Source organism: Chelonoidis abingdonii, chromosome 24, assembly GCF_003597395.2.
Source record: "Chelonoidis abingdonii isolate Lonesome George chromosome 24, CheloAbing_2.0, whole genome shotgun sequence".
Lineage (NCBI taxonomy): Eukaryota > Metazoa > Chordata > Testudines > Testudinidae > Chelonoidis > Chelonoidis abingdonii.
Window position 1 is genome coordinate 21261252 of NC_133792.1, and position 21766 is coordinate 21283017.

Consider the following 21766-nt stretch of genomic DNA (forward strand, 5'->3'; position numbering starts at 1 on the left):
TAAATGTCTATCAGAGATGGTCTAGACAGTATTTGGTTCTGCCATGAAGGCAGGGGACTGGACTCGACGACCTCTCGAGGTGCCTTCCAGTCCGAGAATCTATGAATTAACCCAAGAACAGGGCTTCCACCTCTTCCCTTTGGAAAGATCCTTAGAAAACAATATAGCACTTATAACAAAGCTCTAACCTGTGCATTATGCATGAGCCCAGGGAACAAAATGATTTGCTCATTTGGTAAAACCAATTAAAAGAAAAAATTCATCAGTTTAGAAATTCACTAAAGAGATCTGGACTGTAAGACTGAAACGTCAAGAAACTGTGGAAAAGGGAAAATACTGAGGGGCTCACCCCTCACACTGTAGCAATTAGTTTTCATGCTGTAATTCTACTGTCCAAGCTGTGTTATAACCAGTTTTAAAAAACATTGTCCTCACACAATGTCTTTTTAGACTGGATATAAGACAGGTATCATTACATAAGAGGGAACGTTGAATATTGAAGTCAGCATCAGAATAGCAAGAGTGAAAGATATTCTGGAAGAATAAACATCATGATAAAGGACATAAATCTGAAGATTACATTCCAACTCTTAAGAACTTACATTTGGTCTGTGCAGTGGTCTGTGTTAAAATACGGCTGTGAAACATGGACATTCAAACAATCGATGATAAAGAAATTACAATCCTTTGCATTAGGGTGTTATAGAAAAATTCTGAAAATATAATGGATAGAGCATGTAACCAATGAAAAAGTATTGGAGATTATTTGAACTCAGCAAATACCAGTTAGAGATTTTATGAAAAGAAAGATTCGATTTGCAGGGTGCATTTTAAGAGGTTCAGTGAACAATGCATGTTTACAGGCACTGGAAGAGAAAGCTGACAGCAGAAGAACATGAGGCATTAAAAGATGACCTGGGATGGATAAGGTGGTATCCTGGGTGGATCAAAAGGTCTATGCATCTACAAAGAGATTAGCAGATGATCCTACAGAATGGGCTATCAGGGCTGCAAACCTCCAGTAATGGAGATGCCATGTAGGAAGAAGATAAGATGGTTTAGTCTGGTCTACACAGGTCAAACCAATGTTAAAGAACTATAGTCAATTTCATTGAATAGTAGCAATTACTGTTGTGAGACTCGTTTACATATAGATCTTCGTAATGATTAACATAACAGCAATGCATTGTCAGAAGTTGAAAACATCCTTAAACTATTAGAAAACTGTAAAACTATTGAGTCCTTTCATTTTAGAAAAAAATCTATTTATATTATTTTACATATAAAATATTTTTTGACTACAATCATAGTCAGTTCCCTTTTCTCTTTGCAGACTCTTCACCTTATCCAGCAAGCTTCCCTAAAAGGAAAACACTGACAGTATTAATCTCTTGAGCTGCAGGTAGAATGTATGAAGGTTGGACCCATTATCAGCTCTCACGCTCTTTTTGTTGTGGCGGGGAAGGGGAATTATTTATAAGCTTGAAACAAAAATCTGAAATGGTTCCTATTCAAACACTCCTTTTCACTAATGCAGTTGATTTATGACACTTTGATGATGATGTAACTGGCAAAGTAGGACCCAATCCTGCAATCACTACTCATGCATGTACTCCATGCAAGTAAATGAGACTATTCACTTGAGTAAGGCTGCACAATCGAGTCCCAGGCTTGTTAATACTCCTCAATGGCACATCATCTAGAGAACTATTTTCTGCCTCTGCTTCCACTTATAACTTCTGCAAAGGAGCGGGGAGATATTTTCTTGCTTCCTCTGAAGTTTCAGTTCCTTGGGGAAAATTACATCAAGTCTAGCACCCGTGTGTCTAGCATTTTACAGATGGGTATTGTGGAACATCAGGAATTTTTGTGACTTAGCCAGGGCCAGTCAGTCAGTCAATAGTAGATCTGGAAACAGAATTTAGGAATTTTAACTCCTAGTTATTTGCTCTAGAACATTTACACTAAGAATCCTGTTTCAGGGCATAAGATGATACTTCAGGGCATAAGTTGATCACTAGTTGGGGTTGGAAGGAATTCTCCCTTTTGGAAAAGAGCAGCGCAATTAGGCTTATGATGGGTGTTTTACACTGTCTCTTGAAGCACATAGCATTAGCTGTGGTTGGAGACAGAACTCCAAACTTAATGGAAGACGGATGCTTTTTGGCATGGCTGTTCCATGTCTCTTGGATGAACAGTGCCCTCATAACTGTAATTATCTGATTAATTAGTTACATTTTCTTTGGTAGACTACTGGTTACATTATTACTGAACCTTGCAACTTCAGGCTTTTTATACAGACAAACCAAACTTTATAAATGAGGGGAAATGGGTGGATTTAATCAGTACAAACAACCTTTCAACAACCACTTCCTTGAAAATGATATTAATTAGTTAACAAATAGTCACAGTCTTTTAAATATTCAAGAGTTCCAGTAAGGCAAAAAAAATCATTTATTAGGATATAAGGATTTTTGCATTTTGTTGAACAAACAGATTTCATGCTGTTTGTTTTGACCTTACTTGTCTGGTATATGTTCTTACACATACGTGTATTTAAGCAAGAGAAGCAGTCTGTGCTTGGGTCTGTGTGCATTTGATGTCATAAATTGTCCTGTAGTGGTATGAAAATCACTCATTGCTTGGAAACAGAACTAAAAATAAAAGCCTCAGTGGCATCTATTCCATGAAAAAAAAACTAGAAAAACTAGAACATTTGTACCTTTGTCTATAAATTTAAAAATAGATACTTACTGGTCAGTTTTCAGTCTGCTTGTAATACATAATCCAGTCTATATTTTATAAAAAGATGATAGCTTGCAAACTATATATCCAGGTTCTTAAGAACATAGTTCTTCAATAGAAACACTTACCATTTACATAGTGTTTTTTCACTTTCACAGCATTTTACATTGACTAATAAACCATCCAACCATATCCAAAGATATGTAAATATAAGCATCCCTATTTTACTTGCACAAGGGCACTGATCAAGTTATTGTCAAAAATGAAGTCAGAATTCAAGAGTTCCTGGCTCTCAGTCCCATACTCAGCACTCTAGGCCATGCCACCTTCAACAGAACTTCTATATACAAGCTGTAGCAGACTCTGCATTGCATATACACCTCTACCCCGATATAACATGACCCGATATAACACAAATTCAGATATAACGCGGTAAAGCAGTGCTCCGGGGGGGTGGAGCTGCGCACTCCGGTGGATCAAAGCAAGTTTGATATAACACGGTTTCACCTATAACGCGGTAAGATATTTTCGCTCCCGAGGACAGCATTGTACCGGGGTAGAGGTGTATTTAAAGCAATCGTGTGAACTGCACAGGTGTGAATGAGTGCAGAATTTGGCCCCAGTTGCTTAATGTAGATTTTAATTCAACATTACAGTACAGTGCAATTGAATACAATATAGTTACTCCTCTGAATCAACGAGCACCAGCCACTGAAGTCTTTCAGTCTAGTGCACAGTTGGAAAATGACCAAAATGAAAGAAAACAAAAAGCAGGTTAACAACCCCACCATGGATTTTTTACTATGTAAAAACCAAAAAACCAAAAATCACAACTTCAGAATTTCCTGGCATTACAGAACAGATTATTATAAATGTATCTAACTTCAGAGGGACAGTCCTGGTGACACATGGGTTTCTCTAATGGTATGTGTGTCCTGTGTGCTTTCTGTTTCGCTCTCATATTTGTTTATTATTATGGACACAGCTCAAGCAAAGGAGCTGTGCGTGAAACTGCAAAGAGCAGGGGGTTCTCACCTCTTATTTTCCACCCAGGCCACTCCCTCAAATGATCATTCACTTGAACCACTAGCTCTCGCCCCGCAGAACATCAGTGGAAAGTCTGTCAACAGTGACACCAACCAAAAGGGCCTGATCCGAGCCCAATGAAGTAAATGAAAAGATTCCCATTGACATCACGGGGCTTTGAATTAAGTCCAAGGAGAGAGAAACAGTATCTTCTCTCTCTATTTCATTATATTATGGTTAACTATCTCTCCTCTATCATTCTGGCCAAGTGACAGCAATAGTGTTCACACCCTGAAATGGCACTAAATCTTTGGTTTGACTCTAATTCTGCAGCAAAGCTCTTAATTGCCTTGACAGCTCTTTCATCTCAAACATTCACATTATGAACACCAAATATACTGAAAAGCCAATACAACTATTCACTAGGTGAAATTCACCCTTATTCAGGGGGATACCACAAAGCCAAGTACCCATCATGTTCTGCATAAGGGATGCCTTTCATCTTTAGAGAAGGAAAGACAGGCCTGAATCAACCTGCCCCAGGCCCGAATATATCCCAGAACTTGGAGGAAGTTCTGATCCAGAGACAAACGTCACAGTTGTTCTCTTTTCTGCAATGAGTTCAAATCAAAATCCTGGACTTATTCTACGAGTCTGGCTTCATGGACTAAGCCAGCAGTTCTCAACCCACAGACTGGGCTGCATGCAGCCCAATTAGCACACAGCTACGGCCCAGCTCAGCTGTGCACTAAAGGCCGCAGGCTCCAGGCTGTCCTGCCTTGCAGCGGGCTCCGGGCTCTCAGTTGCCCTGCCACCTGGCGGGTGCACTCCGGGCTCCTGACAACCTCGCACGGTGGGGCTCAGGGTTTGGGCAGCTGGCTGCAGCCCGGCCTCCCACAGCAGGGCCCCGACAAGGTCTGGGGGCAGGGTCCTGGCAGCACCAGGACTCTGTATCCAGGCAGTCAGCTGCCACCTGGTCCCATACAGCAGGTTCCAGGGGTAGGATCCTGGCTGCTGCACGGCCCCCTGCAGCAGGGTCTGGAGTCCAGGCAGCCGGCTGCCACCTGGCCCCACAGGTCTTGAGATCTGGGCAGCTGGCTGGCAGCAGGGCTCGGGATCTGGGCAGCCGGCTATTGCCCAGCCCCCCCGCAGCAGGTTCCAGGGTCTGGGAAGCTGGCTGCCGCCCAGCCTGCACACCAGGGCTCAGGGTCCTGGTACGGTCCGGGATTAAGGTCCTGGATGCCCCCCAGCCCCTGTGGCGAGGTCAGGGATCCGGGCAGCTGGTTACCGCCTGGCACCATACAGTGGGGTCCAGGGTCCTGGCGGGGTCCTGGTTGCCCCCTCGCCCCGCACAGTGGGGGTCAGGGTCCCCTCGCAGCAGGGTCCAGGGTTGGGGTCCCTGCCCCCCTCTGTGGAGAGGTCTCAGGGCGGAGTGCACTGAGCATCCTGTTTGTGCAGGGGTTTAGGTGGGGGGCAAATTTTATTAAGAAGTAACCTATCCTATCATCTTACTTATTCCATAAATGTCTTAACCATTTGATATACCTGTCACATTGGAAAATGCATTTTATGGTTTAACAGTTCGGACACAAAGCGAAGGTGAAAAGAAAAAACAGTAATATTAAAATCTATGGGGTATATAGAACTTTAAAAATACATAGGCTATTGGGTGCTTCCTGGTACCACTCAGATAAAACACACAGGGGCCATATTTTCTCTGCATTCTCTGCACAAGAAAAATGGAAGGCTTACAAACCTTTTAACACTTTCTACTTGATGGAGAGGAGTAGATGTCACTGGACCTCTGTTGTCACATTATTCGCAAAAAATCAAAGATCCTGCTAACATGTAATTTTCAGGGCAGTCAGTTCCATGCCAGAGAGTGCGAACACAAATGATATTTTGAAATTACTCTAAAAATCCCCTAAAAATGCTTAGATGAGTCTCATGCCTTAGCCTGGATCCCTTCCAAATAAAGTTTTTAATTTAATGAACAATTTTGAAAAAAAAATCCAACATTGCAGCTTTTATAATTCCAGTCATGGAAAGAACAAAAGGGAAAAAATCATATTTGTATTTTAAATACTTTTGATCTTGTTTCAACATCACCAAAGTTCTTCCCAGGACTTAGGCAAATCAAACCTAAATCATGGGGCTATTAACACACTCAGAGAAGGAAAGAAAGTTAACCAATGCCAGTCCCCAAGGCTTTTTTGAGGGATGAGTCCGATTCTCCTCTCATTTACCCCCTTGTAACTGCACTGAGGATAATGGTGTTCAGAATAAGCATCTGGCTGGAGAACTGGGCCCCATATTCTTAGTTCCAATCAACGTATGACCATATATTGTATGGGTGTAAATAAGAGTTAAACCTGGCCCAAGGCTTTTACAGTCAATTCTAGCCTGTTCCTATGCAGCTGACAATGGTCTCTGTTGGAACCAGTGCAGTTCTACAGCACAAGGAGGGCAGGATGTGGGGGGGGTCAGGTGGGGGTGTGCACCCACGGCACAGTGTAGAAGCCCGTTCCAGGTGAGCCCCCTGTGTAGCAGTGTGTAGGAGATGGTAGCGGGTATGGGGGTTGCCCTCAGATCCTCCAGCTGAATTCAATAACCTCTCAGTGCCCCAGGCTCTAAGTTGGCTGTAGTACAAGGAGGGGCGTCAAACAAAGGGTGCATAGGGAAAGAATCAGCCCAGGAGGCCAAAGGTTACCACAGTACCAGATCATGGAATAAGCTGATGCTGTTCTGTGGAAAACTTATTTTCCATATTCTATACATACATACACACATATAAACAAACTACTGGTACAAGGGAGCAAAGTCTGACCAAAACACAGGAGAGGTGGAGTGGGGGGCCTTAATAAGGGACAAAAGAGCAAACCTGCTAAGGAGTCTCTATCATTCACATTGTTTACAAACCCCAGCCCTGCAAGCTGATTCACAAGCAGAGTCCTCAAGCCTGTGTGAAGCCCCACTGAACTTCCGCAGGACTCAGTGCAAGCGTTAGGGTCTGCCCGTGTGGATCAGCTGACAAGACTGATGCCTTGGTCACCACATCCCACCTACAATTTTGCAGAAAGTCCCACTAATGGTTTTATAGAAGGCCCACGCTAGAGAAATTCTGAGGTTTTCACAGAACTGATGTATATCATGAGCCGTACAAAACTGTTTTGTTTGTGCCTAGGCTTGTACCTGCGCCCCAGATACTCTGCAATACTGTAGCTGTGGAGAATTGCTACAGAATTGGACATTTTTCCAAGATCCTACAGAATTCAGCATTTTATCTCAAAATTATCATTTTGTGCCTAGTACTTTGTGCCTAGTACTTTGTTTTCTTGTTCCTTTCCTCACTGAAATCTGGCTGCAGATGCCTTTTGCGCCACATCATTCTCCACAAGGGAGATTTAGCTGAATTATCAATCATGCTTTCTTACACTCTTCCAGGTGGTAGGGGATTTGGGAGCAAGAGCCAAGGTCCAGTTTGTAGCCACAGTGTAGGGGAGTGAACTGGTCCCCATGGAGAATAGTGCAGCAGCTGTTATTTGGGGACTTGAACCACTGATGCCAGCTGTGAGCTCCCCCACTCCCTGGCACACATGAGGGAAAGGAAATTCTGAGCCAAGCTGTTCTGAGAAATTTTAAGGAGCCAAAACTCAAAATACAGTGAAAATATTCATCATCAAAAATATTCTTAATCAAAAAAACCCTAAAAATTTGTCTGATTACTTTCAACAATGAGTTTTTTGTGATGTTCTTCAGGCCCCCTGGCTCCCACAGTGTTCTCCAGGCCACACACCTCGCCAGTCTAGTCTAGTCTAGTCTATTCTTTTTTATATAGGTTCTCGTACCACACTCATTAGTGTATTATCTGAGCAGCCTTCCAGGAGTGTGTTAGGTAATGTAACTAACATCTGTCATGTGTGGTTTGTTCTCATCCTCTCCCCAGAGGGAGAAGTGCGTGCATTGGAGTGTTTTGGTTTGATGTTGGCTTTTTTTTTTTTTATATGTAAACATATCTGTTGCTATGTGTTTGTATTAGAGAAGGCAGGTCAAAGAAAGGTACCTTCCACTTGGAGCGGAGAGCTGGGAGTAAGCGATGGTCCCTAGTTCTAGGGGGAGTTGATTTCACAGTCTTGGATCAGTCTCAGATAAAGTTTTGTCTCCCACCTACACTTCTGCCTCCTTCTATTTCCTGGCTGGCTTTGGTTAAGGCATGGATACATTTTTGTACAGTGCCTAGCATAATGGGACACTGAGCTGGCTGAGGTCTGTCAGTGCAACCACAATATGATGTTAAGTAATAACAACAATAATAATTGAGGCTGTGTGTTTGGGAGTGGGAAGAGGGGAGTGAAGGGTATTTCATGCACAGACTTCGTTAACTTTGCAGCAGATTTTAGGGCTTCTTGACGCAGAACTTGGTGAAGTTCACAAGGTGCTACTTATATCCAAACACTTTTTTGATCAAGAATTGAGGGAAAGTCCAGGATGTTAAGGTATCTAGGTTAATATGCACAACTGTGAAATCAGTCACTATCACTTTCTTTATTATTCCCTCTTCTAAAAAATAATACTTTAATGACTCTAGCATTAGCCCAGAGATATACGTGAAACATTAATACAAACATGATTACATACCCTTTCTTCTGTCAGTAAGCTTCCTTCATTTACAGTTCCAGGATCCTCTGCATTACATTTCTGACAAATTGGGTTTTTGTTGTTTCTGGTGGGGAAAAAATAAATAAATAAAAAGATTTGTGAACTGTAGTTCAGAGAGCCTCTGTTTCAAGAAAAATAAATTTACAAAAACTACAGAAGTATTAATTTCAGCTCAAGGTCAATACGCTTTATGGTAAAAGGACCAAATCTTGGTCCCATTGAAAGTCCACAATTTTTAACCATCTATCAACAAAATCTGAACTGTCATGACTATTCTGCTCTACAAGGCCAGCAATGCTGGGAATCTACTTATCTCAGTGAGGTAGGCACTAACTCCATGTAGTGTACAATAACCTGAAATCTGAAGTCTTTTTAACACAGAAGTGATGTCCTTTCTTCTCTGGTAGGTGGATAGGTTTTTAATTGCCAGGATACATCTCAGGGCTAAATCTTCTCTTCATTCACACAGGCCATCATCGTTGTGTTGACTTGCAAAATTGGCTATTGAGTGTACACATGAAGGGCAATGGCATAGCTGGTGCAGGAGTGAACTCTAAAGCAGCATCATCATACTTTCCAGTAACACAGCCACAAAATGCTTTGGTTTTAATTTGAAATATTTCTTAAATTGGCATTTAAACTGTGCAATTAAAGGGAAAAAACAAAGCTTTTCAGGAAGAGGCAAGCACTTCTGTGACGCTGCAATTACCATCCAGCCGAGTCATGTATTAGTTCAGTTCAAGAAACGCGACAGAAAAGCATCCTTATGACCAGACGAAGAGCATGACATTACTGCCTTCAGACTGTACTAACCAATTTGCTTGGTTCAGTTTCCAGTTACATTACAAAGTTGTCATCAGAAGATATAACCAGACAGAGAAAATTCTGTTCTTACTTTCAGGAGTGCACGTCTCCACTGACTGCAGCAGAGTTACTCTGGATTTACACCAGTGAGAGCAAGCAGAATTTAGCCCAGTAGGCCAAATGCATTCTGTGTAAAATGCCATTACACTGTAGTGCTTTGGCCTGCCAGTCACACGTGGCTGGCTGGCTGGCTGACCAACTCATCTTTTTGTTACAGATTAACCAGGATATATACTTAGGAATTGTCTACACTGGCAATTAACAGAGCTGCAACTTTCTGGCTCAGGGGTGTGAAAAAAGCGTCGCAACCACACAAGGCATATTAAAGTGCTGCTGCGGCAGCATTTTAGCATTGCCAGTGTAGACCAGCGCTTAAAGAGAAGAGGGGAGAAGCAGCTAACCAATTAAGAACAACAGTCATCTGTCTCCAAGCAAAAAGGCTGGCATTGTTCTGAGGGTTGGTTCCTTACTGGACATTAAACCAGATTTTACATCATGCACTTTATAATGTTCTAAAATAACGACAACATTTTAAACTTTCATAGCACCTTTCATCCAAGAATTGAAAAGCATTTTACACGTATTAAAGTAACTTCACAATAGCCTTCCTATGAGCTTTCAATATGATTCTCTCCCTTTTAGACTGGGAAGGGAAACGGAAGTATAGAAACAGACTTCAAAGAGAAACTGCAGCGCTACAATTCATTTGCAAACTTAACACCATCAATTTGGGCTTGAATAGGAACTGGGAGTGGCTCACTCACTACAAAAGCAATTTTCCCTCTCTTGGTATAGACACCTTCTCATCAATTATTGGGAGTGGCTCACATCCACCCTAACTGAATTGGCCTTGTCATCACTGATTCTCCACTTGTAAGATAACTCCCTTCTCTTTAAGTGCCACTATATTTATGCTTGTGACTGTAATTTTCACTCCATGCATCTGTGGAAGTGGGTTTTTTACCCACAAAAGCTTATGCCCAAATAAATCTGTTAGTCTCTAAGGTGCCACTGGATTCCTCATTGTTTTTGTGGATACAGACTAACATGGGTACCCCTCTGATACCTGAAGTATAGAGAGGTAATTTGTCTAAGGTTATACAGCAAGTCAACAGCAGAGCCAAGAACCTAGCAATCCTGACCACTAGACCACACTCAAAGCCTATAGACATACATCCTGAAAATACCACCACTGTAAGGAAGTATACATGGATGATAAAATTACTACTAATCAACATCCCAGGTACTCTCTACTCTAAGCACTTTATCTCTATTTAGTAGATTATCACAAAAGATCATCCTACTAGGGCTGTAGCTACAGAATCTGCCACTTGAAATCTTTCTGTCTGCATTATCACGTGGTCTCCTGTAGAAAGAACTTACCGTACAACCCATGAGAGGCAAGCTGCACAGTATCTATGCCCGCATAGCGTTTGCTGGGCTTTCTTCAAGACGTTATTACAGCTGCTGCACAGGTATTTGTGATCGGGCACATTCTCACAGATGCTGGTGGGATAACCAAAGGGAAATTCGTTTTCGTCAGGTGATGAGCCAGGGCCATCCGGAGAGACTCTGTCTGCCCTCTCAGCCATCTGAAGTAAACTGCTGTGAAAGATGTGGAACACACTAACTGCTGAAACAAGCAGACACCCGCTCCGGTACATGTGAAATATTACATTGAGCATCAAAGTCCACAAGGCAACTTCAAACCTGTGTAGTAATCTAGCAATCTGTTTAATTAAATCTGTAGCTGACATGTGTGACTAAGTGTCATGGTGGGGTTTGACTAGGTACCAGCAGGAAATTACTGTACAGATTTAAAATTCCCCTGAATCACAAAATGAAAACAGATACATTATAATCAACGGGAAGCTGGGGGGCTTTGCATAGTTTCCAGGTTTGTTTTCAGGGCAAAGTAAATATTTCTGTTCTTTTTAGAACTATATACCACCATTGGTCAATATACTCAGCAGAATATTTCCTGTAGAGTAAATCCCCAGTCTCAGAACTCTAGTTCCCATTTCACCCAAAGTTTGTCCATGATTGCATTTTACAAATGTGGAAACTCCAGAACAGAGAGGTGTAATGACTTTCCCACAGTCATAAAGGAAGATAGAGGCAAACCCAGGAAAATACAAGTCCATTAACTAATGCTACGCTCCAGCCACTAGATACGTAGGGCCTGATTTGCTGAGCACCTCCAGCGCCCCCTGTAGTTAATGGACATTGTGAAAATCAGGCCAACACTGGCTCTGGAGGACTCAAGAACAGTTTGGAAAATTCAGGGTTTTATTACATATAGAACCTGAACAAATATAATTCATAACTGTACCCTTATGAATCACATTTTTCTCATGACAGCACTAACACAGAAGTACCAGTCCTGGTACCAACAGTGACATTAGCAGCAACTGTTATTAACTAATGATCTGAAAAACAGAATCAATGTTCATGTTATTAGCTCAGAGAACAAAATAAAATTTTTTCCTGCCCTAAAAACCCACACAGGCTTTGATCAGCCAGGAACCTAGAGGAATATAATACTGTACAATTATAAGGCCATCTTCTAGATACTCTGCACATTTTTCTGTGGCGATCAGTGCCCTAGATTAGATGAGATATCCTGTAGTTCTTGTGCAGCAAAGTATCCATTGACTTCAGAGGGACTTTTGCTTGTGTAAACAGCTGTAAGATTGTACTGTTTTCTTTTCTCTGTGGTACCTTGCATATATATTGTATCCCTAAATGGGCTACATCAGTAAAGATTAATACAGAAATCCTAAGAGAGGGAGGGAGATTCTAATAGGCGTATGCATCATAAATCTATTTTCAGTTAAGATTTGAAATAAGATGAAAAGTCAACAAGCTGGAGAAATAAAAGAAGGGTGTTCCAGATAGTAGAAACTGCGGAGAAGAAGATTCTTGCACCAACAGTGGAAAGACAACACACAGTGGCATTCAGGAGTGTTTAATTCAGTCAAGATGTTTTTGTAATCTACTACTAAGGAGGCTAGCTAGCTAAATTCTCAAATACCTCCAAGTCAATGGCTTGCCTTTGCTGGATACCAGCTGCATTATTGTTGGGTTGGCCAACATCTCTATCGATTTCCCTCCCTCAGGGTCTCATATAACAAATGCACTACCTAACCGAAACCATTATTGGCTTCTATATATGCTATAAAGGTGGCTTTACAAGTTCTGCACAGGGCTTTTCCTTGATAGGGAGCAGGTCGATTATTTCAGTCAGTGGACCAGAAAAACCCACTACTGACTTTAGTGCAAGGAGAAAGCCACCTCTCTCTGCAGTGACAGGTGTTTCGGGGGGGTGGGGGGGGGAGTGACAGAGTTTAAGGCCAGAAGGGAATGGGATCTCCAGATCATCTAGTCTGGCTGCCCGGATATCACAGGCCACCAACACCCCCCAGCACCTGCCGCGCTAACCCCAAACCAGCTCAGGCCCAGGGCTAAGGCTGTGCGCTGGGGAAACAGGATTCCAGCCTCACTTCTCTCACTAGTTCGGGCAACAGCTGCACCCGGGAAGGGGGATGGGCTGCGGTGGGGCCCCGGGGGGGTCGGGGTCCGTGGCCCATGCCCGGGGGAACTACAAGGGGTCCTGAGGCCCCTGGCCTATAGGCAGGATGGGGGGGGGCCCTGGTCCCTGACCCGCGATGGGGGAGATGGGGGGTGCCAGGATTTCTGGCCGCGCTCGGCTGGGAGGTCCCGGGGCCCCTAGCCCGCGGGGAGGGAGGCAATCCTGCTCGCCCAAGCCCGGCCCGGCCCGGCCGTTCCCTGCCGCCACCTTACCTCAGCCCCGGCGCGCAGCTCCCACTGGCCGGGGCCCGGCCTGACCCTCCAGCTGCCGCCTGCGGTGCTTCCCTTCCCCGGCAGGCTAGGCCCGTGGCTGGCGGCAGCGACAGGCCGGGGCCGGCTTTGTTCAACCACAAAGAGAAACCAAAGCAAGGGCCTGAAATCCCCGGAGGGCGGGGGAGTCACAGGGATCCCCAGGGTGGGTGTGTGGGGAGAGGGGGCCGGGGGGAGCTCACAGGGATCCCCAGGGTGGGTGTGGGGGGGGGCTGGGGAGCTCACAGGGATCCCAGGGTGGTGTGGGGGGGGGCTGGGGAGCTCACAGGTATCCCCAGGGTGGGGTCTGAGGGGAGATCACATGGATCCCCAGGTGGGTGGACGGGCGGGGGGGCTGGGGAGCTCACAGATCCCCAGGGTGGGTGTGGGGGGGGGCTGGGAGCTCAAACAGGGATCCCAGGGGGTTTGAGGGGTGAGATACAGGGATCCCCAGGGGGGTGGACGGCGTGGGGACTCACAGGGTCCCAGGGGTGGTGTGGGGGGAGGGGGGCTGGGGTAGCTCACAGGATCCCCAGGGTGGGTGTCTGAGGGGGGAGATCACAGGGATCCCAGGTGGGTGTGTGTGGGAGAGGGGGCGGGGGGAGCCAGGGAAATCCCCAGGGTGGGTGTGGGGGGGGCTGGGACTCACAGGATCCCCAGGGGGGTGCTGAGGGGGAGATCACAGGATCCCAGGGGGTGTGTGGAGGATGAAGGGGCGGGGGAGCTCACAGGGATCCCAGAGTGGTGGGGGGGGGGCTTTGGGGAGCTCACAGGGATCTCCGGGGTAGGTGTGTGGGGAGGGGGACTGGGAAGCTCATGGGGATCCCTGGGTGTGTGGAGTGGGCTGGGGGGCTCACAAGGATCCGGGGAGGGGGGCTAGGGAGCTCACAGCTCACCCCGGGGTGTGGGAGGGAGCTGGGGGAGCTCACAGGGATCCTGGGGTGGGGGGAGCTCATGGAACCCCAGTGTGAGGGGTGGGGGAGCTCACAGGGTTCCCCAGTAGGGGGGCTGGAGAGCTCACAGACGATCTGCAATGTCTGTGTGGGGACTGGAGGAGTGCACAGGGGATCCCTAGTGTGTGTGAATGGCAGTGTGGGGGGTGGGTAAACTTCACAGGGATCCCCAATATGTGTGGATGGCTGGGGGAGGTCACAGGGGATCTCCAGTATGGGTGGGTGGCAGTGTGGGTGAACCTCACAGGGATCTCTGTGGCGGGGGGGGAAGCTCACATAGATCTGCAGTATGTGGGGCGGCTGGGGAGCTCACAGGGATCCCCAGTGTGTATAGGGGTGAACTTCACAGGATCCTTAGTGGAGGTTTTGGGGGTGCTCACAGGGGATCTCCAGTGTTTGTGGGGGAATGGAGAAGCTCACACAGGGAGAATCCCCTTAGTATCTGGAGGGTACTCACAGAAAGAGATTCTCCTGCTCTTCGGTACCTAAATAAGAGCATAACCTAACTTTAGACTTCTATTTTTGAAAATTTTGACCATGGGCAAAGATTATCAACATTAATGGCCTGGTCTTTTTGATCTTTTAATGGACATTGACAGTTAAGTTACAGAGAAATTTAAGTTTGTGGGTTTTTTTAAAGTCTTACAAGACCCAATATTAATAAATGTTTTTGCCAGTTGTTACCTTTTATGACAAAACAAAACTAAACAAAATCCTGTTTTGGGGGGATGGGTGGGAGTGTTTGTTTTCATAGAAATGTCAGGATGGAAAAGCCCTCAAGCAGTCTTCAAGTCCAGCCCCCTGCACTGAGGCAGCACCAAGTAAACCCTGACCATCCCTGACCTGTGTTTGTCTAACTTATTCTTAAAATCCTCCAGTGAAGAGAATTCCACAACCTCCCTGGAAAGCCTATTCCAGAACTTAACTGCCCTTACAATTATAAGATAAAAGACCTTATCTCACCCACTTTGTCTTTTTAATATCCTTGGACCAACAGGGCTACAACACTACAAACAACTTGTAGATAGAACACTTTTCCCAATATCTAGCTTAAATCTTCCTTGCTGCATATTAAGCCCATTGCTTCTTGTCCTACCTCCAGCAGACATGGCAATTAATCACCAACCTTCTTATAACCGCCCTGAGCATATTTGGAGACTATCATGTCCCCCCTCTGTCTTCTTTTCTCAGAACTAAACATGCCCAGTTTTTTTCCTCTACCTTTTTTCCTCATAGATCAGGTTTTCTAAATCTTTTATCATTTTTGTTCCTCTCTCCTGGAATCTCTCCAGCTTGTCCCCAATCTTTACTAAAGTACAGCACCCAGAATTGGACACAGTACTCCAGCTGAGACCTCATCACTGCCAGGTAGCGCAGGACAATTACCTACTGTGTCTTACCTATGACATGCCTTTGAATACACTCTTCTAGAATTAGCCTTTTTTGCAACTGCCTCATATTTCAGTTTGTACTGCACTAGAATCCCCTGATCCTTTTCAGTAATTTCATTTAGACCATGTACCTAGGAAGGTTTCTTCATAAGAAGGGGGTTCTCTTTCTTCCCCCCGAGGACCAGTTGAGATAAGAATCAAAGTGGGAATTGAGGGCACTCCATACTTAGTAGGACTGGACCCTTACAGAGAAAGTTACAGGTGCAAATACTGCATCAGACCAGTGGTCCATCTAGTCCAGTCCTGTCCAAAAGTACTTCTTTGATTCTGCATGTATTTTCTGTACTGCTTTATAGAAAGGCTGAAAGAAACATTTAGGTAAGATCTTGAACTTCCTGCCTCCCACCTCCCCCCCACCCCATTATGTGATAAAAGAGTTATATTCATGTGTTGTTCGAAGAGCTCAGAAACATTCATCAGCTCCACTCACATGGCTGTTGTGTGACTCAGCTCTTTGGTTGCCTGCACAGTATAGTCATGTTCTTTTTTCAAGTTTGCTATCACATCTGTGGTACAGGCAAGAGAAAACGTTCCCAAAAATCTTTCCATTAAACTCCCACCTCCCTGTCTTAAATAGACAATGTCAAGTAAGATAGGAAAAAATAGTATTTGTCATCATCTGGGAGATATATTCTCTAGATTTCAAAAGAGTAGTTTAGTTTAAAAATCAAGCACAGTTGGAGAGAACTATATTTAAAAAGAGAGCCACTTTTTATGTATGACTTAACAATATTTATTCTCTCCCCAGAGTTGCACTAGTGGTGCTCATGCACTCACAATAGGACCATTTTTGCAAGCACCCACTACTGTGAGTATTCTGCACTATAAGCACTGCTCCTAGTAGTGTTTGCACAACACAGCCTATAGAAACCATGATTGTTTTAGGATAGAGCAGAAAATGTTTGGATGAAATTGTTGGAAACTAATTTTATTTTCAGGCTTCTGAGAAGTCAGCTGAAAACAACAGGAATTAAACACACACTGAAAATCTGCTGCAAAATGGACAGGGTCTCTTTATGTAACATAATAGATGGGCAGCTGCTCAGTTTTCTTTACCATTTCAAGCTCTGTTATCTGTAACAGAAAACATTTGAGCTCATTTTGTTTCATGGCCCAAGACTTTTCAAATCACAGCTGTCAGCTAATCTACTGATGGAATTTAGAGATGAATAACTAGCATTTTGTGGTGGCTGGTATTTTCAGAGGGAAGGGTCAAATTCTTTTAGGAGTTCAAGCAGTTGCTGCAAGAGGTTTCCCATATTTATGTTCTCAGCCCTTTAATTTTATTCATTAAAAATCTCCTCCTTGGACCAAATTCCTCTCTCAGTTAGACCCATACAATCTTACTGGAGTCAATGGGGTTTCAGGAGTGTCACCAAGAGCAGAATTTGGTCCTTTGCTTTGTCAGAAAATGATTAGCAGCTAACTAAAAACAAGAATGAGGAAAAGGGGTTTGGGGTTACAAAACTAGGTAAATGTAAACTTCACACAGTGTAGTCTTATAATAAGAGCAGGAGACTGGGGGGGTCAGAACTTCTGGATTCTAATCCAGCTGCTGCCATAGCTTCCCTATATGGTGCCTGACAAATCACTGAGACCTGTGCATGAAAAGTGCTACATATAAGCTAAGTATTAATATTAATTACTATCGTTGCACATGCAAATGGCTAATTATAGCAATGTGGGTATGCAATTACCTGATTTGTACATGCAGTCATGGTAATTGCATGTGAAACCTTTTAAAAATCAGGATTCTAATTTCAATAAGATATTTGATGGTGAAAATGTGAAAGTGGCCACATGATCTAAGTTTTGGTAAGGTTAATGTTTAAACTGATGGCCTTAAAAATAAGGCCCACTTAGTGAATGGGAGTTTGGGTTGAGTAACAATTGCAGGATTGGTCCCTAATACCATTCCATCTATACTTCCAGCTTTGATGTGGTCAAAGTTTATTCATAGACGTTCTGTTTTCTGAGCGCAGGATAGACAGTGTCGCATACCATAGCATTGTCCTTTATGCTACCAAAATTAAATATGGAAACACTGACACAAACAGAACTCGAGTGGTGTGAATGGCTAGTGGTAAAGATCAGTCAGTGTTTCCATTATAAACCTCTGCTTTCATAGTTCTAGAACTAGGACCATACAATTCACATTGGGTTGAAATATGACGCAGAAATTCTCAGACAGGGTATGAATTACTTTTTTAAAGAAAATATGTCTGAGTGTGGCCATTTTTAAGTGGGAGTTCAAAGAAATAGAAGTTAATGGTTTCAGAGGGGAGGCCATAATACAGTTGGGTCAATTTCAGTTTCTGAATGAGAGAGATACAAAAAACCTCAGTGTGCTAACAATACTGTATGTCTCTGCTGTATGTTAAGTGAGCCTATTCCCTCTCTTTCGCCTTCATAGTTCTGTAAAATATTACACCTTTATCTTAAAAGGCACTGAATTACACAAAGAAACTACAGATAAGTTTTTGGTACTTTCCAAACTTGAGATATTTCCTCTGGTAAATTTCCCCCACATGAGATCAGTTAACTGAAAACAGGATGTGGCTCACAAAGAGATGAAGATTTGAAGCTTAACTATATTATAGACCCATTGCACTGATGTTGGCTTTGCAGGGGTAGCGTATTAGTATATAGGCGGTCTTATCAATTTTATATCTAAGGGGAAATGTAATGCAGGGACATATTTAGATTCAGGGTAAAATTTCCATTAGCACATAACTTACTTAGGACTTTCAATGATCCATAGGTTCCTAAAAACAACAAGGAGTCCGGTGGCACCTTAAAGACTAACAGATTTATTTGGGCATAAGCTTTTGTGGGTAAAAAACCCACTTCTTCAGATGCATGGAGTGAAAATTACAGATGCAGGCATTATTATACTGACACATGAAGAGAACAGAGTTACCTTACAAATGGAGAACCATTGTTGACAGGGCCAATTCAATCAGGGTGGATGTAGTCCACTCCCAATAATTGAGGAGGAGGTGTCAATACCAGGAGAGGGAAAGGTGCTTTTGTAGTGAAGTTCCTAAGTGTCTAAATCACTTTTGAAAATGGGGTTTAGGCGGCTTATAAGTCACTTTTAGGTGCTTTTGAAATTTTTACTTAAGTATTTACGACATTTTCTGGGCCAAGAGTCCCAGTTTGAAGATAGACACAAAATGAATGGGATCTGGATGCCCATTCAATGCATAGTTTTAAATTAATATAAAATGGCTGAAAATGTTGGTATGCGGTAGGAAGGACCCTGAAAAATTGTTAAAACTAGAAAAAAAAACCCCTAAGTTAATAAAACAAGGTCAGTCTCTCAATGAGACCTAATCCAGTAATTACAGTTGAGGACTCAAAGTCAAGATTCTTGATTGTATTTCCTAGTCTGCCACTGAGTTGTTTTTACATCACCTCTTTGACTGACTTTCTCCACTTATACAATAGGGGTACTAATAACTATGTACCTACCTTCCAGAAGTGTCATGGGACTTATTAATGTTTGCACTGTGCTTTGTGATATTCAAATTAAAAGTGCTATAAAAGAGTAAAGTATTATTGGATTCCAGTCCAGAGCAAAGTGACAGCTTTGCCACCATCCCATGACTGGTCTCGGATACATTCTTTTAGGTGCTTTTGTTGTAATACCTCCCACTGTACTTACTGCTGGTTTTACCTTTTGTGTGTTACATTTACACACTGCAGACCTGGTCCAACTTTGATTGAATTAGATGGAAAGATTTCCACTAACTTCAATGGAAGGTGAATTGTACTCTGGCACCAATGTTGGGAATCAATACTTTTCCCTTGATCCACACTCTACCTCTGTATTTTTCCAGTTTATATTAACTGTAACATACTATTATCCTCAGTTTACTAGTGAAGAAATTAATTTCAGGAACAGCAGTTTGGGAAGATCACTTTGGCACTTGTCAAAAAATGTAAGAAGTGTCCCATGCTGATCTTGTTTTAGTCATTCACTAAAGTAGTTTCAGTGATACAAACCAAGGAGTCATCTTAGGCAAGAGAAGGTCCAAAGCCTAAAATGTGCCTCCTTGTCACAATTTGCTCATTAACTTTTACAAACTACCCTATTGCAGGACAAAAATTAACTGAGACGGGTACCTGCCTCTGGTTCTAAGCATCATGATTATTCAAGCCCTGTCTACTCTAAGGAAACCCACAACAATGCAACTGTATTGCTGTCGCTACTTCAGTGCAAACATCTAATGCAGACATGCTAAACTGGCACAAAGCTGGTCTTACACAGGGCAGTTTACTTCGGCCTCTCACTAGATTACACCCTGCTTTGTACCGGTACAGCCAGTCTACGTTAGGGGTTTTTGCTGCTGTAACTATATTACTGTTGTTACTACAATTACATTAACGTGTTTATACCAGTGTGAATTTCCTTAATGTAGACAGGGCCTGATCCTGACTGGAAAATTCTTACCTGCTCATTTCCTTTCTAATTGCTTTGGAGGAAACACGGGGGATGTGGCTATGCCCACCTGTCAGGCTGTCAAAGAGTTCTTCCACAGCTCTGGAGGTAACACTTGGAAAACCAAGCTAAAATGTAACATCTTCTCACTGTGAAACAGATGGCAAAATATAAACGTTCCATCTCTATATACACCAATTCACTGTTTGCTATGGAACCCCTCATTAACACAGGTAAACTTAGTGCCTTTGATGGGACAGATTAGTGGAAACATTTACAGGAGAAAGGAAATGAGCAGATAAGACATTCCCACTCTCTTACATAATGTCTTCATTAAACAACAAGAAGCAAATGGGGTAGAGGGAGAAGGCGACAGTAAACCCAGTGGTTTGGACCTGTGGTCCGGCTCCATTCCAGCTCCAGGCAAAAACCTGCAGCTCCACTGCTCCAGAGCTGCTCTGCACTCCATTGATATTTAGCTGACTGGAGCACCCTTGTCCTCGAGACATCAGTGGATGCTTAAAAGATGAGCTTGTAATCCTTGATGGAAATAGGAAGAGAGAACTACGTTGCAGCCTTGTATCTCACTTCCACTGAGTAGCTTTAATATCATTGGGATTGGTTTTTCTGAGGTTACAGTTTTGCAACAGTGTATCCAGCTCTCAACAGAAGGTTTAAAATGATATTTGACCTTTGCATGTTGGACACTATGAGAGAAATCATGCTTAAGCTTCCTTGAAATGTATGTAATTGTTTTAAGCAGTACAAGGCCCCTGCAGTCATCCAAAGCATGCTAAACTATTTCTTGAGGGAGTTTCTTTTATAAACACTTGAGTATTGTTTAATTTTAACTAAAGCTCAATAAAAACACCTGAAGTTAAAGTGAATCCACCTGATTGTACTGTCTGCTTAGTAGGGCTGTTTTTGATCACACAAGGAGAACAGGATATTGCCCAGGGCAGCAAAGTGTACAAGGACTGTTTATGTGAGTGACTTGAGTGCAGACCATCAGGAATGTACACATTGTCTGGTTAGCCTAGGGTAGCAACTCCTGTAGGATCACAGTGCCGGCTTCTCAGTTCATCAGTAAATAACTCAGCTCACTACAGATTCTCAGCCTTGCTATCTGCAGACCACCCACAGTGCACAAAGTACTACCTAGATGCACTAATCACACAAATTGATTTCCTTGCCTTTTACTTTTCTCAGTTGAAGCACATAAGCAAGAGAAAGTCACCCCTCCTTGCTCTCTTCAGTCAAACATCAACTTCTGGAAGAAGCCACACACAAATGCTTTCATTCCTATGTTGTAGGATCACTTACACTCTGGTAACTCTATATGTTGTTCTGTGAATAATGGTGACTTATGAATAGAGCCAAGATTTTCAAATACAACTGCTAACTCGGGGTGCCCAATGTGAGATGCCTTACTGTGGCCTGATTTTCAGGAGGTGGGTGCTCGGCACTTTCTGACAATCCAGCTCCTTTAAAGAGCGTCAAGCAGGGCTCCCAAAACTGAGACACTGACAGTCACTAGTCACTTTTAAAAATGTTGGACTAGACCTCTATTATTATTTATAGATCACCTATACGCTAATGTGGCACTTTCCAAAACACACCGCAAGAAAAGGGTCCATCCCCCTGCATCTTATAATCCAACTCAAATTTCAGTGGCACGTCAACAGCGCTTTCCATAGGAGGATCTCCAAGTGCTTTACAAACTTGACTGAGATAAGCTTCACAACACCCTTTGCAATGACTTATCATCATCCGTATTTTACAGA

General features: G+C 43.3%; 1 protein-coding gene across 4 annotated transcripts in view; it reads right to left on the bottom strand.

The window, feature by feature from the left end:
• TRAF1 (TNF receptor associated factor 1) overlaps positions 1 to 21766 on the bottom strand; it is a 69955-nt gene that overhangs the window by 23858 nt on the left and 24331 nt on the right. Inside the window, exons 1-3 of one of the 4 annotated variants that reach the window (XM_075060557.1) lie at positions 13099 to 13268; positions 10678 to 10800; positions 8410 to 8494 (exon numbers count right to left, since the gene is read on the bottom strand). Coding sequence is in view for 3 of the 4 variants with exons in the window: in XM_075060559.1 (XP_074916660.1) it covers positions 8410 to 8494; positions 10678 to 10899 (307 nt within the window). In the remaining variant the exon portion in view is untranslated. Of the gene's footprint in view, positions 1 to 8409; positions 8495 to 10677; positions 10900 to 13098; positions 13269 to 21766 lie in introns of those variants that run through there. The other 3 variants (XM_032767456.2, XM_032767455.2, XM_075060559.1) reach the window with 3 other exon arrangements.